This window comes from Mesoplodon bidens, assembly GCF_964165515.1.
Source record: "Mesoplodon bidens genome assembly, chromosome: 1".
Lineage (NCBI taxonomy): Eukaryota > Metazoa > Chordata > Mammalia > Artiodactyla > Ziphiidae > Mesoplodon > Mesoplodon bidens.
The window spans coordinates 194,961,226-194,977,233 of NC_138176.1; the positions used below are offsets into that span (position 1 = coordinate 194,961,226).

At 40.9% G+C, this 16,008-nt stretch overlaps 1 protein-coding gene across 6 annotated transcripts in view; it reads left to right on the forward strand.

Annotated features, from left to right (window-relative positions):
* The window catches only part of AFF1 (ALF transcription elongation factor 1), a 213,702-nt gene that overhangs the window by 164,978 nt on the left and 32,716 nt on the right, over nucleotides 1-16,008 (forward strand). For all 6 annotated transcript variants that reach the window (XM_081238196.1, XM_081238198.1, XM_081238197.1 and 3 more), the window contains 4 exons: nucleotides 647-698; nucleotides 12,906-12,960; nucleotides 13,086-13,123; nucleotides 15,391-15,547. In XM_081238196.1, the coding sequence (XP_081094322.1) occupies nucleotides 647-698; nucleotides 12,906-12,960; nucleotides 13,086-13,123; nucleotides 15,391-15,547 (302 nt within the window). The remainder of the gene's footprint in view (nucleotides 1-646; nucleotides 699-12,905; nucleotides 12,961-13,085; nucleotides 13,124-15,390; nucleotides 15,548-16,008) is intronic.

The window sequence follows — 16,008 nt, forward strand, 5'->3', positions numbered from 1 at the left end:
CAGAGTGACCAATCTGTAGATTCCCAGGACATTTCATTTAGATGATTGATTTTCGTGCTGATTTTGCATTGCCTAGGGTTGTAGATAACACGTGCCTGTTTGATGTCCCTCAGTCAGCTGTACGCTCATCAAGGACGGGGTCAGATACCTTGAACATCTTGGTGTCTAACAGGCAGTTGGTAAATAGCAGTTGAATAAACGAATGGGGGTGTTGAACAGTGGGGGGGGTGGGAGCACAGTGGGCCAAGGACAGAGTCTTTAAAAGAGAATGCTAGCAAATCACGGATAGATATGTGACGTGAAACCAGGTGAGGGTGACTGCGGCCCCATCCTAGTGCTTCTACAAGGCAGCCCTGCCAGCTGACAGCAAGGAGAGTCTCCTGCCCATGGCAGTGTGGTCGGCATGCCGGGTGGCGCTTTCAAAGTGTGTTCTCTCTGCTTAGGGCTTCCCAGTTCTGAGCAAGCCCTCTCTCTAGACGTAACATAAATGTTATTTTATAAGCAGTGTATAGCACTCTGGTTGACATAATTTAAGTATACTGAGTGTTTAGGTTAAAGTGGGGGGACAGCAAAAAAGGGGATTTATAGCTAACGGTCTCATGAATTTGTCATCGTTCTCCTCTGATCATTTTTCCCTCGCCCACAGAACAATATGATACATCTTCAAAAACCCACAGTAATTCTCAGCAGGGAACATCGTAAGTAAAATGCTTTTGTTTATTAAAAGTTTATAATATAACATTGTAATTTCCCATGTAAATCTGTTGCTTAGATTTTTTTTCCTCCTTGCTTTCAAGTAATGACTCATAAAATACTGCTGCAGTGTAAAGGGAAGAAATGACTAACATTTCTATTTGGATTAAATTCTCCTGTTGAAGGTTTAGGTACCTTAAGAGTTTGGTAAGGGGTTTTCTCAAAAAGAAAGGCATTTGAGCCCTTATTTACATATTAGCTGTGGAAAATAGAAGGTTTTAGCTTTATAAATTTCACTCTTAAATAGTTTTAGCTTGTGGAAACAAATTTTGGGGGATGTGCACAATTTCAGACTTTCTGCCACTTTTTTGGCCTACTTTTAACTAATAAAGAATGAGTCTTACTGCCCAGCTGTGCTTTATTAAGGCCAAGTAAGTCCAGATATATTTTGGGTTTTTGGAACAGTTGAAACTACGTAGTAAAGATTTTTAAACCAGCATTTTGACCCAATTTGTCATTTCTTGGCGGTATTGAACTAGTATTTCTTTCTTTTCATGACTAGCAGTGGTTCAGGGACTAAGTGAGGAGGCCTTTCTCTCCTCAGTATTTGATCAGGTACTAACACAGAGTTGCTAGTCTCTGAGGATTTCAGGTTCAAGCTCCAGCTTTCTTCTATTTTCGAGGCATAGTATTTGTTCCGTGTATTTTAGGAGGGGGCGTTGCTGTGGACTGAATATTTTAAAAACTGTATAGTTGAGGCAAAGAGGTTCTTTAATCTCCTCACCGTGACTGAATATGGAACGGGGTTAAATCACTATTCCTAAGTGCCAGGTCCTTGATGCAATCGTTTTCACATCTCCACAGCAAAGCAAGAAAAAAAGAATAACGATTTGTTGTTGTGGTTGTTAAAAAGATAAATTTATTGGGAGTTCCCTGGAGGTCCAGTAGTTAGGACAGTGCGCTTTCACTGTGGAGGGTGCGGGTTTGATCACTGGTCAGGGAACTAAGATCCCGCAAGCTGTGCGGCACGGCCAAAAACAAAAAAATAAAAAGTTTTTCAAAAGATAAGTTTATTATAGTTTGAAGGATGGATTTTTATATGTGTAATAAAAATCTGTTTCATTTGTGATTCTGGCTGATGGTGAGGTTTTGCTTATTTTTATTCTCCTTTACTAGAAAAAAAATTAATCCTATGTTATTCTTTGCCTGTTTCTTTTCTGGCCTTTTCTTTTTTCCCCTTTCTTTTTGTTAAAAAAATTTTTTTTACTCTTGAGTTCTGAAAGTCTAGAATCACCGACTTAGCTTAACCAACTACCTCCTCCTCTGAATGTAATCTATCTGATGGCTGGCGGAGAATAGACAGGACGGTGCCAAGGACCACACTTAAAATAATTGTGTGGACTCTCTGTGACTTCCCCAAGGGTTTACACCTTGTGCTGTTTGTGCTGGTTGATAGTAAAGCTGTTTAGACCATAAGAGGCCCCGGCTGATGGTCTTTGGCGGGGGCAGCAAGGAAAGGGGAGCTGAGAGCATCCCACTTGGCAATAAGAACAGAAAGGAGGAGCTCCCTGAGGAATGGGCGGGTGGAAGCAGTGGCACCAAAGGGAGGAAGTGGCTGTGTCCCTGGGAAGTGTGTGTAGAGGAAGAAAGGCAGCTGGGTCAGATCTGGGCCCCGGGCAGGCCAAAGCTGCAGCCTCCCACACCAACTTTCATCAGCTTTCGGACGAGATGGTTGATAGGGACTCGGACCATTTTCTGTGACAATTTTGCTACTCAGAGAAATGGGTGGTTCTCCTGATTAAGTGAGTTAAACCACTGAAGTCAGAGGTGCCTGCAAGTTTATATGCTCATATATTGTGACATGTGCAGTGTGTTCTAGATAAAAACTATTGGTTTCCCCTATATAAAATTACCTAGAGTGGGGATTTCCCTGGTGGCGCAGTGGTTAAGAATCCGCCTGCCAATGCAGGGTACACGGGTTCGACCCTTGGTCCAGGAAGATCCCACATGCCACTGAGCAACTAAGCCCCGTGCACCACAACTACTGAGCCTGCGTTCTAGAGCCAGTGAGCCACAACTACTGAGCCCGCGTGCCACAACTACTGAAGCCCTCACGCCTAGAGCCCGTGCTCCGCAACAAGAGAAGCCACTGCAGTGAGAAGCACGTGCACCGCAACGAAGAGTAGTCACCGCTCACCTCAACTAGAGAAAGCCCGCGCGCAGCAACGAAGAATCAACACAACCAAAAATAAAATAAATTAATTAAAAAAAATTCTCTTAAAAAAATTATCTCGAGGGAATTCCCTGGCGGTCCAGTGGTTAGGATTCTGCGCTGTCACTGCTGGGGCCTGGGTTCGATCCCTGGTTGGGGAAATAAGATCCTGCATGGCTGTGCAGTGTGACCAAATTTTAAAAAAAATTACCTAGAAAAGAATATTTGTTTTGATCCTAATCAACTTGGAGAAGGAATGAAAGTAGGGCCTAGTACAGGTGAAGAGGACAAGAGTGATAGAGAAAAGAAGGTAATACTGAGACTGGCTGGATGCGAAAGGTTGTGTGTGGTGGGGCTGGTGGTATTGATAAGTGCCAAAATGAAATGTACCTATGGGAAAAAGAGATCACTTTTATGGAGCTTGGATGAAAGCAGTGTCCCAATTAATCTGTAGAGTACCGTCGTTGTTTCAGAGTTAGTATGGCACATCTCTTAGTGCTCGAAGGTTAATTTGATCTAGTGTCAGCATTAGGGTCCTTTGACAGGCAGTTAAACTGTTTGAATGTCGCATAGAGTGGCAGGGAGATGGTCTAATGCACTTTGAATGTCAGGAAAGAAAATGTTAATTACAGGGTCATTTGTACTTTGGTTTTAAAAATCCATATAGGTCTTACTGCTTTTTCTTTCAGAGTTACTAGTACTTGGACCTCCTTACAGAAGCAGAGCAATACATATAAAAGGGAAAAAGAGGGGCCTGGCACTAGAGAATAAACTGTGGAGGGTCTGTATTAACTCTCACATCTGTCCAGACTTGGGAGCAGGGGGTGGTTAGCCAGCTCGTAGATGATGTAGGTGTGAAAAAAATGTGCTAAATCTGTTACTTTTAATCTCTGTAGTTGAAGCTCTAGTTAATTATCAAATGATGAATTCTTTCTACCAGGTACCTCAGGGAAGTGATAAGCTAGGGATCCAGTGCTATTTGCCTCTAAGTTTGAGGAGGTGGGGAATGTTGGTTTAAGGGCTCCTAGCTTTGGAATCCTCTTCCTTTCCACGACTTGGGTCTTTTGAGTTCTCAGGGCAAAGTACCAAAGTGTTTCCTTTTTCTTTTTTTTTTTTTTTTTTTTTTTTTTTTCTTTTTTTCTTTTTGCGGTATGTGGGCCTCTCACTGCTGTGGCCTCTCCCGTTGCGGAGCACAGGCTCCGGACGCGCAGGCCCAGCGGCCATGGCTCACGGGCCCAGCCGCTCCGCGGCATGTGGGATCCTCCCAGACCGGGGCACGAACCCGCGTCCCCTGCATCGGCAGGCGGACTCTCAACCACTGCGCCACCAGGGAGGCCCAAGTGTTTCCTTTTTCTGTACAGCTATTAACATCCTTCACGTGATTGTGGATAGTTCCCTTTCTGTACAGTCAAACACAGTTTCCTAATGTCAGTGCTTTTGCCAACCTCTCAAAAGGGATAACGTGTTAATGTTTTAGAAACTATAGAGCCGTTGATGGGCGTTATTGTGGCTAACTTCCTTCTCCCTGCCATCCCCTACCCTACCCCCAAACTGCCAAGTCCTTACTAGATGGTGCCCTCCTTTATGTTTCTTATTTTTGCTTCAGAAATCGTCACTACCTATTTAGACTAAGAGACAGAAATTAGCAGTTATAGCAATTTGGAATTTTTATTACTTACTTGGGAAGTTTCTTTTGAAATGAGGGAAGTATTTGGATGTGAAGATTGGGATTGTCCTGGAAGTGTGACGAGACGGAATGGTGCAAAGTTAATAAAGGCTGGGAAGAGTCTGATACCTTTTTAAATGAGCCTGAGTTTTCAACTTTTACTCAAAGCATTATTTTAAATATCTTGCTAAAGAACTAAGGAAGACCCAGTCTATCAGTTTACTGCAGTATAAAATCATCACATCAGGGCAAGTGTCAGCTGAAATGTCTGAGAATTAAGTCTGAAGAAATGGCTTACTTGTTCGTTTAAATCATATTTGACCTAAGGAAAAAAGTTTTTTACTTTTCTAGGTAGTTCTTTTTGTCTTATTTTTAAAAGTTGTGCTAGATGCAAACTAGTATATATAGAATGGATAAATAACAAGTCCTACTGTATAGCACAGGGCACTATATTCAATATCCTGTGATAAACCATAATGGAAAAGAGTATAAAAAAGAATGTGTATTGTATGTATGTGTGTGTGTGTGTGTGTATATATATGTATAACTGAATCATTTTGCTCTACAGCGGAAATTAACACAACATTATAAATCAACTATAATTTTTTTTTAAAAAGTGCTATATGAAGGCGTCTTACCTGGGATCTTTATTTCAATTGACAGCTCTGACTTAAAGTGCTGTTTGATAATAAATGTATGGTTGAAGTAGCAGAGCTCACCCTAATGGGCAAAACTTATAAATTATTTGTCCTTGAGATTATACCCCTAACCCTTATTCACAGTTCTTCAGCTCTTCTGAAAACAAGTAACAAACATTTGTGCTGGTCAGTAATACATTTGTAGGTCTACATTAAACCTTCAGTTTCTCAGAATGTAAATGGAGATCTTGTTGTTAATAATAATTCTCAGTTCTCAAATAACTGGCATTGCTGGAAAAAGATGCACTTTATTTTCACTCCAAACTTAACAAGTGATTGTGAATCCAAAGTTATTGGTATTCATAACTATTTTATTAATGTAGATATAGAAGGAAATGTTCTGTTTGTTTTCAAGAGAAAAAGTAGAGGTGTAAAATGAAAGAGAATAAGGAATATAGCTTTTTTTTTTTTTTTTAGTGAGTTACTATTAGCCATGCTATGGAGAAATGAGAATTTGTAATATTGGGTATTGAAGAAATTTTCATGCTTAGGTGAAAGCAAACAAATGGTCATTATGTGCAATGTTTAATCTGCTTATTTCAGAATTACAGTTACTAGGACACATTAAATCAATATTTAGAAAATGCTGAAACTGCCAAATGCAGAATTACCTCCTTTCATGGTAGAATTATAGTCTTTTGGAATAGTCAGTTTAATTCTTGGGGTTCTGGCTTTAGGAGACAATATTCTAGGATCCCTTGCAGGACAATATTTAACTTAACTTAATACAAATTTATGCCGGAAACTTGCATAATATTGAAGGGATATTTTGGTGAGGCTGTGAAATGAAGCATATTTTAAATAATTATAAAAATACTGCTAAGGTGCTGGAAGATCATCTTCTTCAAAGTATTCCTCTTGGAGCTATATATATTTCTTAAATGATGGCTTGAACTACTCTGGGAGCACCCCTTTAGGGTAACATATACTTCCGTACTTGGTCTTAGACCAAAGGTCAAATAAAATGGACAAGAAGAATAAATTTATCAAGTGCCTGGTGTATAATTGGTAAGTGTTACGTAAATGGGTTTGCTTATGTTCTACATAAGAAAAGTCATTCTCATCGTTCTTTAACATGCTTTGACCCCAGTTATATAAATATTGGCCTCTGGGCTGGATGCCAGGCTATTTGGAGATACTTCCAAAAATTGCTTCCACTCATCCATTCAGTACATAATTATTAAATACATGCTGTGTGCCCAGTGCTGGTTTAGGTACTTGGGGAAATAGTGGCCCGTGAGACAAAGTCCTTGTCTTCCATGCCTTGTAACTCAATGCGGGTGGCATGTGATACAAACTAGGTGATGTGACAGAGACAGGCTTGAGGAAGCAGGGGTTTTTGGGGGGTTTTTTTGGGTGGTGTTGATACTTCTGGGAGGCTCAGGAAAGGCCCCTCGGAGAAGGTGACATTTGATCTGGAGCCTGAATGATGAGAGGGAGGCAGATAATACTTGCCACCTTTAAAGGGGCTTGATGGGATACAGGCTCTGAAGGCATTTGAAAACGGCTAGGGAGTAATTCTTATTGGAAGTGACTGCTTTGAAGTATTCATTTGCATTTGGAAAACATGGTTTTAAGGGTGTCCTTAAGAGTCGATTTAGGTCTCATTTTTAATCATGCTGCTAATTTACTACAGTAAGTGACCCCAGATTAATTGAAGCATAGATTGAAAAATTGAGCGAGATATGTTTTTATAAGCCCTAAAAGCAGTTGGTACATTCCCCCCACTCTGGGTTGCTGGGTTGCTGGGTTTCTAAAGCAGCAAGGTGTTGTCTACTTGCACAAGAACTCATATTCTCCCCGTCCATTCCCACCCCTTTCATCCACCCTGCAGAGGCCTCCAAGGCCCTCTATAACCTACCTCTCCACCTCCCCTCCTATACCCCCTCCAAGACACACACACACACACACACAGACACACACACATGCCACATTGGCCTCTTTGCTGTTTTCTATGCCTTAATCACCCTCCCCATTTCCTGCATTGTGCTCCCTCCTCCTTTCAGGTCCCTCCTTGGATGTCATCCCCTTATCAGTACAGTCTTCCCTAACTACCCCAACGTAGAAGAACAACCCACACCCATCCTTTCTCTTTTATGCTTACTTCCCCCTCCCTAGGCTTCTTACCCATTGAGAAAGAATAGAGTTTGGTTATTTATCTCCCTCCCCTAGACTCTGCACAAGAGCAGGGGTTTCTGTCTGCTTAGAGTTGTATCTGTAAAGTCTAGAGCAGGGCCTGGCATATAGTAAGTACTCAGGATAAATGTAGAAGGAAAAACATTACACATAAACTTGATTAAATACCTATAAACAATGTTTAATAAAAATATAATATTCAGCAGTAATTTTTCTAGATTTTCTTTCCAGTTGTCCAGTATGTCATCTTATACTAGTACCTTATTTATTGTACTTAATGATTTAATCTTGTTTATTAACTTCAACTTTTCGCTCATTTATACTCTTGTGATTTTTCTAATCTTCACTTCATCCATGGAGTTTAACTAATCTTTTACACCTTTGGCCGCAATTTTTGCCTTATCAACTGCTAGGTCATTTACTATAGTGAATCATGTACCAAGTTACTTTTCCCTCTGCCCTGTTTAGCCACCATCTCCCGTAGACAGTCTCGCCATGAATTTGAATTCTGCCAACTGCTGTCACCATTTGGAGAGTCCCCCTTGTATGTTGTGTCATAAGGGATTAAGGTCTGCTTTTTCATTTTTAAAAATTTATTGTAGGGCTTCCCTGGTGGTGCAGTGGTTGAGAGTCCGCCTGCCGATGCAGGGGACACGGGTTCGTGCCCCGGTCTGGGAAGATCCCACATGCCGCGGAGCGGCTGGGCCCGTGAGCCATGGCTGCTGAGCCTGCGCGTCCGGAGCCTGTGCTTCGCAACGGGAGAGGCCACAACAATGAGAGGCCCACATACCGCAAAAACAAAAAAAACAAAAAAAAAAAATTTATTGTATGCAGAGCCCTCTTCCTAACTCGTCACCTCCCATCATCTCCTACAAAAAGCATTTGCAGTCCTTATTTCTGCCCTGTATCAAAAAAGGAAAGTATGGGCTTCCCTGGTGGCACAGCGGCTGAGAGTCCGCCTGCCGATGCTGGGGATACAGGTTCGTGCCCCGGTTCGGGAGGATCCCACGTGCCGCGGAGCGGCTGGGCCCGTGAGCCATGGCCGCTGAGCCTGCGCGTCCGGAGCCTGTGCTCCGCAACGGGAGAGGCCACAACAGTGAGAGGCCCGTGTACTGCAAAAAAAAAAAAAAAGTACGTCCTCACATGCTCATTAGTGGTTTCTGAAAAGTAAGTATCAGTTTATTTGCCATTTTGAGCACATCTAATACCAGGGTTGTGACTGTTAACTGCAAGTTAACTACCGTGAGCTTGCCTTCACTTGCTCTTTTCCAGATAAAAGGTATGGCCCGATCATAGGAAATGTTAAGCGAAGAAATCAGTGTATTGAAATAGTTTTGGAGTTCTGAATTGAGATGTTACAGAATATTGGCAGTTGAAGCTTTGGGTAAGCCCAGTACAAAGGAGGAATGGAAGAGCAATAAAGGCTTGTCTGGTGTGTCTTCACACAGTAACAACTGGGCTCTGAGTTACTGGAAGCGTGCCTGCCGGAACCTGTGTGCAGCTCTTTCAGCTTTGCAGAACAGCTGTCTGAAGAATGCATTTGTACAAAGGGGTTTGAGGATTGTTTGTAACCTTTAAGTAAGAAGTTTACCTAACTGATAATGTAAAATGTGAAACCTACACGATAGTTCAAAGAGTTGCTTTACCTGAGCATTTGTTTCCTTTTGAACAGTGCCAAGCTAAGCCATATGGTGCCATATGCTTCAAAATAACTCGTTTGCTTGGAGTTTGGAAATGAAATTAGTTATTTAACCAGTTTAAACAGTATATAAAGTTTAAAGTTCATTTACTTTCATGGGAGAAAAATAGTGTATTCATTTTACTCCAGCACTATAGTTCCTGTTTTCTTTTAAACCAGAGTCTTTCTCTCAGTGGGTTCTTTTTTTTTTCTTCTTCTTTTTTTTTTTTATTAGTTTCTGCTTTATAACAAAGTGAATCAGTCATACATATACATCTGTTCCCACATCCCTTCCCTCATGCATCTCCCTCCCTCCCACCCTCCCCATCCCACCCCTCCAGGCGGTCACAAAGCACCGAGCTGATCTCCCTGTGTTCTGCGGCTGCTTCCCACTATCTATCTACCTTACGTTTGGTAGTGTATATATGTCCATGCCTCTCTTTCGCTTTGTCACAGCTTACCCTTCCCCCTCCCCATATCCTCAAGTCCATTCTCAAGTAGGTCTGTGTCTTTATTCCCGTTTTACCCCTAGGGAGGTGGATAGACCTAGAGTCTGTCATACAGAGTGAAGTAAGTCAGAAAGAGAAAGACAAATACCGTATGCTAACACATATATATGGAATTTAAAAAAAAATGTAATGAAGAACCTAGGGGTAAAACGGGAATAAAGACACAGACCTACTTGAGAATGGACTTGAGGATGTGGGGAGGGGGAAGGGTAAGCTGTGACAAAGCGAAAGAGAGGCATGGACATATATACACTCTCAGTGGGTTCTGGAACTTAGATTTCATTCCCTCAGTTAGGTTTTCTAACCACTGGTCCTATATTGGCCAGAGCAAGGAGATGGTATCCGATGGAATGGCTTTTGCATGCAGGCTCTAGCATATACCAGCTTCATGATCTTAGGCCAGTTAGGTGGCTGTTCTGAGCTGTTTCCTCATCCTTAGAATGTGAGGGGTTGATCAGAGTCAGCCCGTGGGGTTATGAGTAAAAGCAATGCCTGTCAAGTTCAGATTACATAAAGGGCACAGCTATGTGGTACTGTCACTTATTCAGCAAAAGGGATGCTGTTCATTCAGCCAGCTTCTTAGGGTACCTGCCAAGTTCTAGATAAAGAAAATATGAAGACAAAAATGACTTGATCCTGCTTCAGAAAAGCTTACAGTTGAGTATGTCCCTTGGGTCTTATGTTTCTTGACCTAGGTTTTATTGGTATAAATGAGACTAGATCTAAGAGATTTGCTTCTATTTTAGTGGGTGCAAAGGTGCTCACCCAGATGTGCTGTAATTTGTCACCTTGACATTGAAGGACCGGTCTATTACATGTGGAATATAATATATGAAGTATAGTGTAGTAATTTAGTGATATGCTTGGCTTCAAATATAATTATTTGTGGCACAGGAGGGGGCTTTTTAGCAACTGATCCATTTAAACATAAAACCTTTACCTGTCATCAGGTTACAAATTTCCCAACTATACAGGCCCTTTTTTTAAAAAAAAAAATCGTGATGGCAATTATGATTAATTTTCTGTATTAACAAAACTTGGTTAAGGTTTTTTTGTTGTTTTTTTTTTAAAATGAATTGCCCCATTTTTTGATGTTCAGAATAAGGGGTTTCTTTTTCTTTATTTTTTAGCTGCATTGGGTCTTCATTACTGCACGCAGCCTTTCTCTAGTTGCAGCAAGCGGGGGCTACTCTTCGTTGCAGTGCACGGGCTTCTCATTGCAGTGGCTTCTCTTCTTGTGGAGCACGGGCTCTAGGCATGTGGGCTTCAGTAGTTGCAACATGTGGGCTCAGTAGTTGTAGCACACAGGCCCTAGAGTGTGCGGGCTTCAGTAGTTGTGGCTCACGGGCTTATGTGCTCCGCGGCATGTGGGATCTTCCCAGACCAGGGCTCGAACCCGTGTCCCCTGCATTGGCAGGCAGATTCTTAACCACTGTGCCACCAGGGAAGCCCTGGGACAGCATTTTTATGGTCCCTTCTATTCCCTAAGAGCAAGTGGAGCTAAAAGTCAGAACATATACTTTCTGACTTACTGAACATATCTCATATACTTTCTCACTTGAGGAGAGTATATGCACGGAAACTGGGCATTCAGTAGCTAAGCAAACAACTTACAAGGTATTTAGTAGTCCGCTGCGTGCAACAGGAAGTGTGTTTGAATTACATGATCACTGCTGTTTCAGGAAATTAAGGCAAATCAGCTTTATACAAAAGAAACCCAATTACTAAGAAATAAAGAGGTCCATTTACTGTGGTTTTGTTGTTGGTGGTTAACATTGAATATACTTTGCCAGATTTGTTTTTTCTGGTTGTATTATACCTAACATTTATTCCAAAGATATATCTTTTGCTTGTGTGTATCCCAGCCAAGCCATTTTTAGCAGTAAACCTGTTGAGTGACTTCTTCTTGTACACCATTAAGATTGCTGCTGCCAAGTTGTACATCCAAAGGCTGTGTCTTCTAGCCTTGCTAAAATAGGAGTTTAGCTTCTACTAGATACATGTTGAGCAAGGTCTACATTTACAAGTAGCTAACAGTTTTTATTTTTTAAAAGAAACTTATCACAAGATGTTTTTAGTGCATTTGTTGGTGAAAATAAGTCCTTGGCAGAATTACAACATTGCATGTAGGCGGTCTTTTTGAAAGAGCCAAGTTTTATCATTTATTTTCATTAGAAAATATAGTGATTTTTACCATGGATTCCCCAAATAATAATGCCTGCTTACTTTAGTGGCAGGTAGTGGGTTTGCAGTAAAAATCGTTGGTCAGAGTATTGAAGAGGTATTTTTAGAAATACTGAAGGATTGTAACTTCTTAATATAATTTGCTTTTTGGAACATCAGTAATACTCAAGCAGATTTTTTTCCCAATTTCACTTATAACATTTCCTCAAAGAGTCATGCTTGTAAATTTTGGGGGATGTCGGGGGGGAGCAATTACTGATTCATTCCTTTGATGTTGGGTATCTCTGTGATAAAAAGATAAAGGGGAGGGGGTAGGGAAGGGGCTAAGATTTGAGTAAACAAGTACAGATTGGAAAATGTTTGCTTTTAATATTTAGGTTCATCATAAACTTGAATGCCTAGAGAGAAGTATTAATATAACTTTGAGGACATGAACTGAGTTTTTATTTTTACCTGAATGATAGCAGGAAGGTTAAACATATTTTTTAGACAACAGTATTATTTGTATTACTACTCTTTTCACGATTAGTGTTCAAGCAACGAGAAGAAGATATTTGTGTGTGTGAAAAAGTTCAATATTAATAATGTTTTTGGACAAAAACATAACATAACTGCACTGTTTGGTGACAGTTGTATTTTTATGTATTTATTTAATTCATATATAGCACTTTCTAAGTACTTTACAGATATTCATCCAATATTAACTCATTTAATGGTTAATCATTTATTCTAGTTGTTAGAGACCATAGAAGAAAATGATTTGAGGGTATTGTATATTTTTCTGTTTTGTTTATTTTTGTTGTTGTTTCTTCTGTTTGTGTGGACCTGGGAGCCTTAGTCTCAGGGCTGGCAACAAATCACTTGCAGAACTTGTAGTTCTGCTTTTAATGCTCAGAACGTGTGAAAGACTCAGTTTTGAAATGATAAGGAGTTTGGACTGACCTAGTTTCTGTGTTAAAATTGTAAAACTTAACATTTCCAAGAAAATAAAGCATTTGATGAATAAATAAAAGTTATACCTGTCCCACCCCTCTTTTGTTTCATTAAGCATATTTTATGTTTACATGCTAAAAGAAGTTGTTAGCCATTATTTTAAATTCTACAATGTCTCTATCCCTGCCTGTTCTAGCATGCTCAAAGATGACCTTCAGCTCAGTGACAGTGAGGACAGTGACAGCGATCAAGTAAGTTCTGTACGCCCCACAATACCAGGAATTCATTTAAATCCATGTAACATTTCTGAGCCGCTTATCCTAACCTGTTTTTTGGTTTTTTCCTGGTCCTTCTTCCCCTTATTGTGAATGCCTAGACCCCAGAGAAGCCTCCGTCTGCATCTGCACCTCCAAGGTACTGTGTTTGGGTTTCTCCCCATCTGTACAAAATGTTTGCTTTTTTCTACCAAATGGGGAAATTACAGCCTTATTTAGTATTTTCATAGCTTCTTCATGGGAGAAGGAGATGGATGATCACAGTTAAAGGAAAGTACCTGTTTAATATTTTGGAAGCTTAAATCAGCCCTAGAGAGGTTGTTAACTCTATGAAAGAGAGAGTCCCTGCGTCCACCTAAATCTTTAGTCAGTTTTGTATGTATAAAATTTGAGCCTTTAAAATAAGCTTAAATCACTTTCGTCAGTATTATGTAATCAGTATTTGAAAAGTTATACTGAAGAGCTCAGTGTTTTTATGAAAGTGACAGATTTGCTCTGTTTTCAAAAATTAAAGCTGAATTATTTCTAGAAATTGTTTTCCATAGTGCCTGTCTTCTTAGTTATATGAATTTTCTAATTGTTTCAGTTGCTTTAAAAGATGACCTGCAGGGGACTTCCCTGGTGGTCCAGTGGTTAAGATTCCACGCTCCCAATGCAGGGGACCTGGGTTCGATCCCTGGTCGGGGAACTAGATCCCACATGCTGCAACTAAAATATCCCACACGCTGCAACTAAAGATGCCGCAACTAAGACCCGAGCAGCCAAATAAATAAATATTTTAAAAAAAGAAAAAAGAAAAAAGATGACCTGCAGTACATTTTGGTATGATGGAAAATGGCACTGTTTTCACTTTGTAAACAGCTTAGCCATATTTTAGAAAATGTAATGCTTTCGTTTTTAGAAACTATCTGAACTACCTTTATTTTCCATTTCCTCTGGTACTGCATTTAATGATTTAATATGCCAATACCTGTCCTCCATGGACAAAGAGTTCAATTACCCTGTAGTTGTTTTACTCCCTTGAGATGTGGTCATCCATTCTGAGACAAGCTCAGCACTAAAAACCTTGCTCTCATATAGCTGAGGTTATAGTTAATGTGGAGGAAGATCACGCATAATTATGTGAGGTCTTAAGGATTCATAAGCTCTGCTTATTTATATCCCATTTTGTTCAGTAATTCCTGGTGGCTTGTAACGACTTAGAAAATATGACAAAGTAACCTAGCTGAAAAGTGGAGGAGGGAATAAAAGGAAAAAAACAAGGTGTGTGTGTGGGGGGGATAATTAGAGGCAGGAATAATACTGAAAGTATATCTCTTTTTGACCATCACTTGGTTTAAGCTCTTCAGCTACCACAGATTTGACATGAGAAAATTCTCTTTTTGTATAGTGTTTGTTTTAAAATTGTCTCAACTAGTCTATTATTATCTAATAAATTTTTGTTATTCTAATATAGTTATTTAATAAATTTATTATCTTGAAAATGTTTTGGGTAGATTTGGAGGCTTTCACGATTATAGTTATTGATTTACTGCTGTGGCTAATTCCATCTAGGGCAAGGTTTTAAGATACGCTTTGAAATTCTGTATGTGTCCAGCAGTGTGATCACTTGTGTGTTTTCTCACAGGCCTAGAGTTATTGCCCTATCCTGAAAACTTGAAGTAGTTATTCTCTACTTCAGCTGATGTTTGGGAGTGATCCTAAGCCACTCATAAAGAACGGCCCATTTTATCATTCTGCCCAAGAAGTGTGAGTGGATGGCCTGTGGGGTCACTTTCCAAAGGAACCCCATTTGTGTTCAGCAGTCTCTGACTTCTCTACAGTTGGTTCTCATATGGAGAATAGAGGAAGACTTTAATGGATTGGCTGTTCTTTTATAAATTAACTCCTTTGGGTTTTATATTGCAGGTGTCAGCAAAGTTAAAGGGTCAGAAAGTCAAGGTTTTAGGTTTTGTGGGCCATAAAGTATGTGTTGCAGCTATTCAACTCTGCTTTTGTAGTATAGAAGCAGACACAGACAATACATAAAATACTGGGTGTGAATGTGTTCCAACAAAACTTTATTTGGAAAAGCGGGCAGCCAGCTCAGGCCATGGTTTGTCCACGCCTGATTTGAAGCACCCCTGATCTCACTTGCATTTTACATAGTTCGCAGTGTTCTTCAGAAAAATTCCTCAGGCTTCTTTTATGCAGTTACCTGGTGAGCTGTTGCAAGGCTTTTCACTGAGTTTTGAGCCACCATGGGCCTTGCTTGCGCTCAACTGGCTGCCATGGTCATTGAGTACTGCTAGGTAATCTTTGAGGCCCCTTCCTTCGAGTAGCAGAAAAATGGGCAAAGAAGGAAGGGAGTCAGGAGGGAAGGAATCCACCTCGCGTGGGTCTTTGACTCTCTCGCTTGCTCCGCAGCGCTCCGCAGGCGCTGCCGGCAGCCGCGGCCTCAGCACATTCCAGCAGCGCTGAGTCGGAGAGCACCAGCGACTCTGACAGCTCCTCGGACTCGGAGAGTGAGAGCAGCTCCAGTGACAGCGAGGAGAACGAGCCTCGAGAAGCCCCGGATCCCGAGGTACTGGTCTGCTCCGGGCCGTCTCGAGAGCGCCGTCGACCCCCGGTGGCCCGGGCTGCCTGAGGGGCTCCGTCCTGGGGGCGGCGCTTTGGGGGCGGCGCTTTCCGGCCGCCGTGCAAGCTGCTGGCTATTTCGTGTTTACTTGTTTCTTGGCGTTGGGCTGTGGAACTTTGGGAGAGATGTCTTCTCTCCTGTTGAAAATGATAGGTTCTTCCCTGTTGCTGCCAGAGCTGGTTTGAAGAGCAACTCACTGAGAATATGTACACCCATTTTCTTTTCCCTTCTTTCGAGAAAAAAAAAAAAAAACCCAAAAAATCGTTTTCAGTAGGCTGCCATTTTAATATTAATGAGAAAGCTTTTTGAAATTTTAGGAATGCATGAATTAAATCAAAAGGAGACAGCCTGATTTAGCAAAGGGCAGGAACGTGAACTAGAAATAAGCCATAAGAGGTTCTATTTTT